The 12532-nt window shown below is 46.0% G+C and overlaps 1 protein-coding gene across 1 annotated transcript in view; it reads left to right on the plus strand.

The window, feature by feature from the left end:
* The first annotated feature begins 1065 nt into the window (after nt 1-1065).
* The window catches only part of SLC5A1 (solute carrier family 5 member 1), a 62245-nt gene continuing 50778 nt past the window's right edge, over nt 1066-12532 (plus strand). Inside the window, exons 1-2 of the mRNA XM_004716703.2 lie at nt 1066-1200; nt 9207-9278. Coding sequence (XP_004716760.1) covers nt 1066-1200; nt 9207-9278 — 207 coding nt within the window. The remainder of the gene's footprint in view (nt 1201-9206; nt 9279-12532) is intronic.

Below are 12532 nucleotides of genomic sequence, written 5' to 3' on the forward strand. Positions count from 1 at the left end.
AGCCAAGCCAAACCAAACCAAACCAAACCAAACCAAACCAAACCAAACCAAACCAAGTCAAACCAAACCAAACCAAAACAAAAAATGAAAACCAAACCAGACCAAACTAAACCAAACAAAAACCAAAACAAGCCAAACCAAAGTCACTGCCATCGGGTTGATTCCGTCTCATAGTGACCCTCTATCGGGTTTCTGAGGCTGTAAATCTTTGTGGGAACAAAGAACCTATCTTTTTTCCCTGGGGAACAGGTTTGAACCCCCGCCTTGTGGTGAATAGTCCAACACTTACCTGAGAGAAGGGCCTCAGATGACCTCCGTGGGAAGCAGGTGAGACCCCGGATAAGAAAATGGTCCCCTAGGAGTCCTTCTTGCAGCCTCAGCGCCTCCTTCCTCACAGAGGGGCCATGGGTGCCTCCTGGTTTCTGGCTGTAAAATGAGGGCGTGGGTGGGTAGTGGTGTCAGGAGGGTGGATGACCGTGCCTGTGACCGACCGATCGCAATTGTGCTGAACTGTTCCCAGGGATATCCAGCAATGTCCTCACCTTCGCAGTGTTGTTCCGGGACAGGGCAAACTTTGCTAACTTACACCTGTTTCATGTACAGTATAGAGAAGAGCAGGCAAGCGGCACACAGCCTCTGAGCCCGGCCCCAGGCAACAGGGTCCCAGATGGAAACGATCTTTATCTGCCTGGGGAGTGGCCTCCTGGTGGGTCTAGATGCAGACCAGTGGGTGCCCAAGAGCACAGGGAGCCTTTGTGCCAGGTCGGCACCACCCCCTGGCCAGCCCCTCCCTGCTCTGGGCCAGCCCTTACCTGAGGCGTCCCAGCCCGCCTGTAGCTCAGGTCACTTAGCTCGGCGGGTGCCACCGACCTGTTCACTGTTCCCCGAACGCTGATCACCGATCACCTACAGAGCCACACAGCGCAGCCCGGGACTCCTCGTGGCTACGGCGTCGTTGCCCCACCGGGGGTGCGTCCCAGGTCTCCTCCCTCGGGAGCTGATCATTAACTATAGAAAGGCTATATAAAGAGGCAGTGGCCGGGACGGACTGACCGAGTAGCCGCCATGGACCGCAGCACCTGGAGCCCCGCGGTCACCACTGTCGCCCCAACTCTCGCGCCCCATGAGCGCATCCGCAATGCCGCCGACATCTCGGTCATCGTCGTTTACTTCGTGGTGGTGATGGCTGTCGGGCTCTGGGTATGTGGGGCTCAGGGACTGTGGGCAGGGGACAGGGGCAGAGGGAGGTGCTAAGAGCCCACGGAGAGCGACGACGTCTGGGGACTGTGGGTTTAATTGCAGGGTCAAAGGAAAGGAGAGGAAAGCGCATAAGGGAAGGGAAGAGAGCTCATGCAGCGCAGGGGACCCAATGAGGACGCGAAGTAAGAGACGTGGCCAGGAGCACCATGGGCAGGCAGGAGTGAGGGACCAGCCCCTAGGGTAGCGGTTCTCAACCTGTGGGTCGCGACTCCTTGGGGGGGAGGGTGTCGAACGACCTTTTCCCCAGGGGTCGCCCGGTTCATAACAGTAGCAAAATGACAGTGATGACGGTTGCAACAAAAATAATTGTATGGCTGGGGTCACCGCAACATGAGGAACTGTATTAAAGGGTCGCTGCATGCGAATCACTGCCCGAGAGGACAGCTGGCGCTGCGAATGTGCCTCTCTAGCCCAATGGGGCAGAAAGAATGCAGGATGGAGGGACAGGCAGATTCAGATGGCCCACTGCCCCCTCCTCTAAAGGCTGGCCCCTAGGCTGGTGCCTGGGGTTTCCAGAGCCAGGACAGCTGGAGTCTGGACAGCGGTGCCAAAAGTAAGGAGGAGGAGGAGGAGGCTGATCTGGCACCGGGAGAGGGAAGTGATTCTCCGGGACACAGGAGACACACAAACCTGAGAAACTTGTTCTCAGAGCCCTAAGTTGGGGATTTCACGGTGACAGAGTGGGGCACACCCTGTCACCAGAAAAGGAGAGGATCTAACAATGTGCCAATATTCCCACTGCTTTTGAGAGCCGTCCTGGAGGCTCACTGGCCCCAGGACGGAGGAATGCTACAGTGCCAGCAGGTGGCTGTGTTGAACTCTTTTGACTTAGAGGAGCGAGATTGGGCCAAGAATCCTTTGATGACCATGACATTTTTTGTCAGAGGTACAAAGGAAGAGTTGGGGTTTTTTTCATAACGTATGTGTGTAAGGATCCCCGGTGGTCTCGTGGTTTCTATGCCGGGCTTCTCCCAGCAAGGCCAGCAGTTTGAACCCATCAACAGCTGCCACAGAGATGAAAGGTCTTGGAAATCCTGTGCAGAACCACGATGAGTCAGAATGGATTAACTGGGTTTGGTTTTGCTTCCGTGTGTGTGTGTGTGTGTGTGTGTGTGTGTGTGTGTGTGTGTGTTGCCTTAACTTCTTAGAAAAGGAATTATAGGAACCAGTTGGGAAGGAAAGTTTCAAGAAATGTGGAGTCAGAGTGGCTAACTCTTCCTCCATACACCCTGCTTTCCAGACACAGTGGAAAATGCTCAGCTAGGAGCCAGAATACTCAAGTTATTGTACTGGCTTTAACATGGCTTGAGTCATGTGACTTGGGATAACCTCCTCCAGCCTCAGTTTACTTAAACGTCAAACAGATCGAATCCTATCCGTCCTGATGACTCCCAGTGGTTGTCGTGGGGGATGTACAGAGATGAGCCTGTAAGCTCTTACTGAATAGAGTCCCATTGTCATTTCACCAGGTAGGGGGTAGGCCCTGAATTGTTTTTGCTCTGGGTCACAGTGGTCAGCCCAGTAGTCTTCACAGAAGACCAGGAGACTGGGAGAGTAGGCAGGCAGTTGTCCTTTTACAGAAGAGGCCATTAAATCATGATGCAGTTGTGATTTGTCTCTGGAATTCAGGACTCTTGCCTCTGGTTTTCCATGTGTGCTGCCCCTTGGTCTGATCCCTCCCACCACCACCCACTACTCTCCCACCCCCGCTATATCAATTTATAAGTGCTGGAGCCAAGAGTCATATCCATCATTTGCTGTTTCTGAGACAATTACCATGAACTCTGTTCTTCTGATGTGTCTCGTCAGCCCTACAAGTGCTGATGATTGTGTGCGCACTCTTCGGCTATCTGTTCATTGGTATCACTTGCCCCATTAAATGCTACTTAATGATCCTGCTAGCATCTGTCCATGTTTAATCTTTCCGTATTAGTCAGGACCTCTGAACCCTGATCATTCAACATGCTGACTTTCTTCCAGTTAACATCCTCTCTCTGTTATCGAGGCACCAAGAGTGGCTGGGTTAGGGATGGGCATCCTGGTTCCTATATTGTCTCTGGGCTGTGCAAGACAGAATAGTCCAGGCCCAGTATGCTCCCTTGACTAAAGAAAAACACTTACAGCCAGTGTCTCATCTATTACTGTATTTGGACTTGGCCTTCTAACTTCCTCAGTGCCTATGTCCATGTGTCTCCTGGCTCCCTGCCCTGCCGCTGGCACCTCATTCTCAGTTTGTTTTCTTTTGGAGACTGTGTATCCTTTGAAACCCCATTTTTGACTTTATTCTTTCTGGAAGATTTTATTAATATATCCTTCAATGCTTTATACAAGGCTTATCCAACCTTAGCCCATAGACAAAATCTGGCCCATTCATGTGTAATCCACAGCCAAAAATTATTTGCATACTTCTAAAGAATTTTAAAAAGAGCAAACAAAGTAAGAAGAATGCATGGCAGAGTCTGTAGGTATCCCACAAAACTTTCATTCTTTACTATCTGGTCCTTTACAGAAAAATTGTGCAGTAAATTTTTAGTAATTTGAACCAGTGTTGTCAGGTGTCATTGAGTTGGTTGCAACTCACAGTGGCCTAATGTACAACAGAGTGAAATACCACGTGGCCCTGCACCACAGTTGTTCTTCTATTTGAGCCCATGGTTACAGCCAAGGTGTCAATCCATCTTGTTGAGGGCCTTCCTCTTTTTCGCTGACTTTCGTTTTTGAGCCTTAGTATCATCGAATGCTGTGATTGGAAGGGAGCCCAGTGTTCTCTTTTTACAGATCAGCATCAAAGAGGATGGCCAGAAATCCATCAGGTGAATTAGTGGCACCGCTGGAACTAGACCCAGGCCCTATTATAAAAAAGGCCCGCCCACCCCCACACCTGTTTTCAGTTTTACTCTGCACGCGTTGGGTAGGCATGAGTTGGAACCAACTGAAACGCGTAACAATGCTCCTCCCAAAGATCCTCTTTCTAGAACACTCTCTTTGTGGTCCTTATCACCCTGTGCATCGAGAGACTGTGGCACGGGATTCTTTCTTTCCTAACGTTTTCAGGAATCACAGGTCTAAAATTGTCAGGAATCAAAGGTCTAAGTTGGACTGAGTTCAGCCTTGTGCATCGTAGCTTTCCTCTCGAGTACGTCCAGTAGAATCTCCCCCTAGAGACACTGCTTCCATTTGTGGATAGCTTCGACAGTAAGGCATTTCCTCCTACAGATCTTCTGGTCTATGGTTCCCATCTGATTCAGTTCGGTTTAGCCCCCTGTGGAGAATTTGCATTTCTACCCCATATGCAGAATCTGTTTCAACAAGATACCCAGCGGCTTCTTAGTCTACGGAGGGATTTATACCAGTGAATGGGTTTGAAGCCCTCTCTTGGTCATGCATAGTGCACACCATGCTGAGCATGTTTATCTATTTTATGTTCTGGAACACAACTGGCCACACCAGAGTCCTCTTTCTACATCCCCAATAGCCCCAGGTTCTACTCTTTTAAAAATCATTTTATTGGGGGCTCTTACAGCTCTTATCACAATCCATCTACCCATCCATTGTGTCGAGCACATTTGTGCCTATGTTGCCATCACCATTTTCAAGACAGTTTCTTTCTACTTGAGCCCTTGGTATTAGCTTCTCATTTTTCCCCACCCTTGCTCCCTCATGAACCCTTGATAATTTATAAATTATTATTTTTTTCATGTCTTACACTGACCGCTGTCTCCCTTCATAAATTATTATTTTTTTCATGTCTTACACTGACCGCTGTCTCCCTTCACCCACTTTTCTGTTGTTCACCATCCTGAGGTGGGGGGTTGGTTATACGTGATCTTTGTGATCGGTTCCCCCTTTCTCTTCCCCCACCTTCCCCCTACCCTCCTGTTATTGCTACTCTTGTTATTGGTCCTGAGGGGTTTATCTGTCCTGGATTCCCTGTGTTGCGAGCTCTTATCTGTGCCAGTGTACATGCTCTGGTCTAGTCAGAATTGGAATCATGATAGGCAGGGGTGGGGGGAAGCATTAAAGAACTAGAGGAAAGTTTTGTTGGTGTTTTGTCAGTGCTATACTGCACCCTGACTGGCTTGTCTCTTCCTTGTGACCCTTCTCTGAGGGTATGTCCAGTTGTCTACAGATGGGCTTTGGGTCTCCACTCTTCCCACCCCCTCATTCACATCGATATGATTTTTTTGTTCTGGGTCCTTGATGCCTGATACCTGATCCCATCGACACTTCACGATCGCACAGCCTAGTGTGCTTCTTCCATGATGGTGTTGGTGCTGCTCAGGTAGATGGCTGCTCGTTTATCTTCAAGCCTTTAAGACCCCAGACACTATATCTTTTGATAGCCATAGCCCCAGGTTCTTAAACTCTTCCTTATCTAAAAAGAGGTCTGAAGTTTCTCCCTTTTACTTATCCTTCCAGATAATTTTATTACACTATGGAAGAAAAAGAAAAACAAACCGACCACCCAGGTGGATGAATAAGTATGCTTCTTTTGAGGGTTCAAAGCCCACCAGCTATTCAGTGGGTGACAGTCTCAGAACCCCCAGGGGCAGTTCTACCCTGTCCTCTAGAATTGCTGTGAGTCAGACTTGACTTGACGATGGTGAGTTGAGGGTGGTAGGCTTGCAATTGTGAGTTCTTTCTCTGCTAAGCTGTTGGGTTGACAGACAAACCTAATTCCATGGCTTACAAAGTGGAGTCCCGGAGCCTTGTAATGTTGCTCTGTGTATTCCTTGCTCTCCGTGCTGACTCGGCTATTTGTAGAGACAAGAAGGAGGCGGTAACGTCTCTGGGTTGCAGTGCCTGACTCCAGGAAAAGAGCCAGTTTATTTTCATTCACGGTGACACCATAGGTGACAAAGGAGAACTCTGCTTCATAGGATTTTCAAGAGCTGAGTTTTAGAAATAGATGGCTAGGCGTGTCTTTGGAGGAACCTCTGGAAAGAGCCAAACCTCTCAGCTAACTGTAGGGTGTGCTAACTGCTTGCAACGCTAGGTACTTCGGGAGGCACCTGCTAAATACTGCTAAGTGCTGCTCATAGAAAGACCATTTGCCAAGAACCTGCCTGATGACTGCTGCTCATTTTGAAAATGGGCTTTAAGGACAGGTACAGAGGATGAGTGGAGGCTTAGGGTACTGAGGAGCCCATTCATTCAACATTTTGGTCAATATATACCGTGCACGAAGCATCATATTAAACATTATAGAGGATGAACATTTTATGATTTGGTGACATAAAGTTCAACGATTATAAGGGCCATGAAAAAAATTCAGGCTTAGTTCTCTAGGCATTCATAGGAAGGAGAGATTGCTTGTCTTTGGGGAGGGTAGGGTGCCATCAGACAGAAGAATTCTTCTGTGTGTGTGTGTGTGTGTGTGTGTGTGTGTGTGTGTCAGGTAGGGCTCCCTAGGAAGACTGGCATGTGAGGCCCCTTGAGGATTAGTAAGATGTCCTCGTGTTGGGCTGATAACCACAAGGTAGGCAGTTCAAAATTACCAGTTACTCTTCGGGACAAAGATGAGGCTGTCTGCTCCCATAAAGATTTATCGTCTTGGAAACGCTATGGAGCAGCTTTCCTCTGTCCTAAAGGGGCACCAGGAGGCTGAGTCTACTTAAGGACAGTGAGTGTGTGTGAGTGCAGAAAAGTAGATGAGGTCTGGTTTGCCAAGATGAAAGATGGGCTATATCCGAAGGAAGAGAGGGTCTGATATAGTACGTCTTTTGTACATCTATAGTATATTTTAGTCCTCCACTTTCACATTCTACTTTTAAGCTTTTCATTTATGAGACCAACTGAGCAATGTTTGGGGTTGGGCTCCTTCAGAATGACTTTTTCCTGACCAGTTGCCAAAGTTCGGGTCTTTGGAACTTCTGGTTGCATTCCTAGCAACCTCCTCTGCTCTTGACACCTGTTTGTCCTCTTGCTGTTCCCACTGGATTAGGCTGGGTTGACTAGAGAAACAAATCCAGTGTAAGAATGAGCTTTCTATCAAGAAGTAATTATATGTCAAAAAAAAAAAAAAAAAAAAGCATCCCAGCCCAGTCCAACTCAAGTCCATAAGTCCGATGCTAGTCCATAAGTCCCTCTTTTGACCCATGCAGAAACATGCAATGATGCAGATTGCAGGAAGATCACAGGGCAGTGGGTGCAAAGTTTCATGGATCCAAGGTTGGTGGAAACATGGCAGGACTCCAGCAGCGCTCAGGGTCAGTAGCAGAGAGATGGGGGCGGGGGGATTCCTAGGAACCTCCTTACAAAAAGGTCATGGCCACAAGGAGGCACCATCAGGCTGTGAACTGATTGACAGGTTCGATACCACCCCTACACTTTCAAGTTGACATAAATTTATCTAAAGACCACACTCACTGTGGGGGACCTCAAGAGTATGTCTGGTAAGAGAGAGGTCCAGAAAGGTCTGAGCCTCACTCTACCTGGCTCTCCCTAGTTACGTAATGCTTGCTCAAGATTATTTGCATGCAAGGATGACAATGCTCCCTCGGGAGGCCAATATATGACTACAATATATGAGCACCTAGCAATATGCTCTCTGTAGCAACTGTGTTCGATGAACGAATGGTGAGTTTCTGAGTACCTGACACGTCACCCTCAAAGATGAATCCCTTTGAGCCAGAGATGCTCTTAGGCTCAGTCATCCCCTTTGGGATTACAGACACCTCTGATAGGGCTAAGTCATTATCAACCATTAAAACCTTGTGGAAGATTATCTCACTCTAGCTGGGAGGAGGCTGTTAACAGAGAGAGAGAGAGAAAAGAGGAAGAGGCCAGGGGCAGAGATATTGTCCATATTATGTGCTGGAGATCTGAGCCTACTCTTGAGCTAGACCAGAAATAGACTAAAAGCTCACAAGGTAGCCTTCTAAGGTAACCTGAAAAGACATGTCATTCTCATAACCCTCCAGTGACTTCCCACTGCCTACAGAATACAATCTATACATTCTAGCAGGAAATTTGAGGCCCTGTGGTTAACCCCACATTTCACCACCCTTCCCATTCATGCACCTCGCCCAGTTTCCCTTGATGACACCTCACGTACGCCTTCCCTCACTAGTCATGGTTGCATTTGTGCGGTCCTTGTTTTTGCTGTTTATCTTTCCCCTGACTAAGACAACTCATTGTTTTTCTTCCAGCCTTTCCTGACCCCCTCTCCTTCCCCTCTGTTGACCTGTTTTCATCATAGAGTGAAGAGTCATGATTCTAAGACTCTTCTACTTAAATCCTCACAAAGATTTGAGTTTGAATAGCCAGTCTTTTATGTGGTATTTAGCGCTAACTCTTATATTCTTAGGATATTTTTCTTTCTTTTTTTTGGTAGTAGATCTTTTGAGATATAATCCATATATCATATGGTTGCTTTTCAAAAATATGCTGGTTTGGGTGGGAGAGTGGGGGAGGAAGGGGGTGAAAAAAGAGGAGCTTATACCAAGGGTTCAAGTAGAAAGAAAATGTTTTGGAAATAGTGATGGCAACATATATACAAATATGGTTGATACAATTGATGTATGGCATGTTGTAAGACCTGTAAGAGCCCCCAGTAAAATGATTTTTAAAATATGTCAGTTCATTTGGTACCTTGCATATATGTGCAGGCAAGGCATCGAATGTTACATTTTCTAATGTTTAACAGACCAGAATACTAAGTCCACTGAGATAAAGTGACTTGCTAGCTGCAGAGGAAGGACTTGAACTTGGACGAGGACAAACTGCTTAAATGTTTTGAGTCTCTCTGTCTTTAGATATCAAAAGTAGGCTCCTGCCTCCTTCATCCGAGTCTATTGAGGAACTGGAGAATTGGGAATGTGGAGGTGTCCGAGAAAGTCTAGTGGGTAGACACAAGTGTGGGTGTGTGGGCAGGTATATCCTGTTGGCTGGCAAAGACACCTTGTTTTAGTTTCTTACTAACCTCTCATCCCCTTTCCCCTCAGGCTATGTTTTCCACGAATCGTGGGACCGTTGGAGGCTTCTTTCTGGCAGGCCGGAGTATGGTGTGGTGGCCGGTAAGCATTCTTTGAAATATTGTTTGCTTAACTATAATGTTCTCTTTAGAAACCCGCCCCCCCCCACACCCTTTTTCCACTGACATTATTAAGTGGTGGTGATTCCGCCTTCCGCCTTAGATGCCCGCCAGTGAGTCTCTTGATCATCATGTTTCCTGGCCACCTCTAATCTCCTGTGGTAAGGAAATTGTCTTTAAATAAACAATGCTTTGGATCCTTTCAGGAATAAACAGAAGAAAAAGGTTACACAAGGCAGTCACTGTGGAGAAGCAGAAAGAGCTTGTAGACTCAGGTGATCCTGGGCACATCTATGCTTATACTTCTGTATCTGTACAGTCAGGGTGATGGGTTTTGGCTTCCAGAGTTCTGATGACGAATTACTGGGTGGGACAAATGGTTAAGCTCTTGACTACTGGCTGAAAGGCTGGTGATGCAAACCCACCCAGGGCTGCCTTGGAAGGCACAGTTCACAATCTGCTTCCCTGAGATCACAGCCTTGAAACCCCCTGGGAGCAGTTCCACTCTGCGTGCATGGGGTCACTGTGAGTCCATGACCACAAACATCAACAGTGACAACAAGGATCTTAGAAGTGGAGACAACATAGGTGGTGGAAAAATCAACACATGTATTTATTTATTTAATTTATTTGGGCTCTGTAAAGTTTCCTTTATTGTGCTTTTAAAAAAAACACACAAACAACTCATTTTATTGGGGGCTCATACAACTCCCATCACAATCCATCCATCCATGGTGTCAAACACATTTGTACATTTGTTGACATCATCATTCTCAAAACATGTTCTTTCTACTTGAGCCCTTGGTATCAGCTCCTCGTTTTTCCCCTCTCTAACCCCCTCTCTCACTCCCTCACCCTAGATAATTTATAAATTATTCTTGTTTTGTCATGTCTTAAAATCGAATCTTTTGCTTGGATTTTAAACCCCATGAAGGAGGGACTGTCTCTGTCCTACCTCCAGCACCCGATGCAGTGCCGCAGACACAGGAAAACAACCAATTTTTGTGGAATTGATTTTGACTCATGGAGACCCGATTGGAAGTCAGAGTAGAGCTGGACTCCCTAGAGCTTCCAGCCTCTAACCATTTGCCCCACTTGGGAGACTCTACTGAATAAATGGAGGAGAAGCCCTCGACTGTTTCTAGTTACACTTTTCCTTGGGATGAATTGTTTGGTGCACTTTGTGTTTTGTAGATTTAAGAGATATTTTTTTCTTGATACTTGTATGTAGGTAGACACTTTCCCAGTCAAAGGACACGTGTTTGGCAGAAGAGAAACGTGCAGGTCATTTTCATTATGTCAACACAGGGCTGTGGCTTATTTCTCAATTCAGTCCAATGATGTGCATGCATGTGCGAGATAGACATCCAAAGAGACTTCAAAAGTTCATGGGAAAATTCCATTGTTTTAGAATTTCATTTTTCCACAAACTTATTGAAGCCCATTCATATGTAATAAATCATTTGCCAGCGCAACATAGGACAGTAAGTCAAAAGGTATTGCTATAAAATAATAGAAATTTTTATTGAACAAAAGTATCAAAATTGTTCCCCAACAGATTCACTGTCTAGGTTTACACACTTATGAAAGTGGTGTTTCCATCTCTCTAACTTTTCTCTGATTTACACCATGTCAAGACAGCAGATTGGGCACCCTGGAAGGACCCAACTAATGTTTCTTTTCAAAGTTCTCTGAGTTTGGGAAATGAAAAGACATTTGAACGAGCAATACTGGGCTTACAGGGTGACTGGGGTCAGGCTTCCTAATGGGATGCTCAAAGCATAGCTCTGGCTTTCCTCCAAGAATGAACAGGTGTCTTGTCATGATGCGAAGCAATTTCTTGGCACAATTTCCTGGTCTTTTCCTCACCAACACACTTTCTCTATTTTCTCAAGACTTCTCCTTGTCAAGTGTTGCCCTCCATCATGCCATGGTTGCCCTGTGTCCTTTGAGAAAAATCTATCAAGATTACTCCATAGGGTCCTAAAACTTGGCATAAGTACACAATGAAACATAACTGAAAAGACACAACCAGCAGGGACCAAATAGATGACTGGGTCTTTCTAAAAATTAGACCCTAAACTCTTTCGTACACCAACAGGTTTTGACAAACGAGTAGAAAGAGAACCCCAGATTGGGGAAAAACTTCAACACTTCAACAGGAAAATGTCCCCCCCCCAATCTGCTTTTTCTTCATGGTGAGAGGACATGAACAGACACCAAAGAAGACATCCAGGCAGCCAGTGGACACATGAAGAAATGCCCACCTTCATTAGCCACTGGAGAGATGCAACTCAAAACAACAATAAGCTATTATCTCACCCCAGCATTAAAAGCAATGTTCTAAAATACAGAAAACAACAAATGCTGGGGAAAATGTAGGGAGACTAGAACGCTCATACGCTGTTGGTCAAGCTGTAAAATGGTATAAACACTGTGTAAAATGATATGGCACTTTCTCAAAAACTTGGAAATAGAAATACCATACGACACAGAAATCTTACTACTTGTAAATACTCTCAAGCAATAAGATCTGTGTGGATTGACACAGTGGTGTCACCATTTGACTCAGAGAGAAACGACTGTGAGGTTCCTGTAACGGCAGACTCTTTCCTTTTGCTATATGTTCAAATTACTGTAGAACACCTAATGGTGATAATGGTGATAAAAAAGAAAAAGATCAGTGGCACCAATAGATATCCACGCAGACCCAGGTTCCCTGCAGCAAGAGTCACAGTAGCTATCAGATAGGAACAACCCAAATGCCCATCAGTGAAATAATGGAAAAATAATACATGAACAAATAATAGTACATACAACAGAATACTCAATGTTAAGAATAACAGATCTGAAAAACAACAGCAACCACAAAAAACCAACCAAACACCTATTGACCATGGGTGAACTTGGAGAGTGCTGTGCTGAGTGGAATCAGTCAATCACAAACAGATAAATATTGTAGAAGACCAAGTGCTTAAAAAAGTTACAAAAAGATTTTCACACGAAAAGAAACATTCTTTGATGGTTACCAGGGATTGGGGAGGAAGGTAGGATACTGACTGGAGGGTAGGCGTATGTTAACTTGGGTGAAGGGGAAACCCATTGAGTTAGTTAATTGTGTTAACCTGGCAATCACACGTGGGGCTAATTGAAAGGTGGAGGGATAAATGGATGGTGAGCTTCGCCTTTCTAGTTCTCTTGCTTTGTGATGGTTGCACCAGGGTGTAGCTGCCTTAG

This window comes from Echinops telfairi, unplaced genomic scaffold, assembly GCF_000313985.2.
Source record: "Echinops telfairi isolate 266 unplaced genomic scaffold, ASM31398v2 ScPeMD7_29;HRSCAF=101, whole genome shotgun sequence".
Lineage (NCBI taxonomy): Eukaryota > Metazoa > Chordata > Mammalia > Afrosoricida > Tenrecidae > Echinops > Echinops telfairi.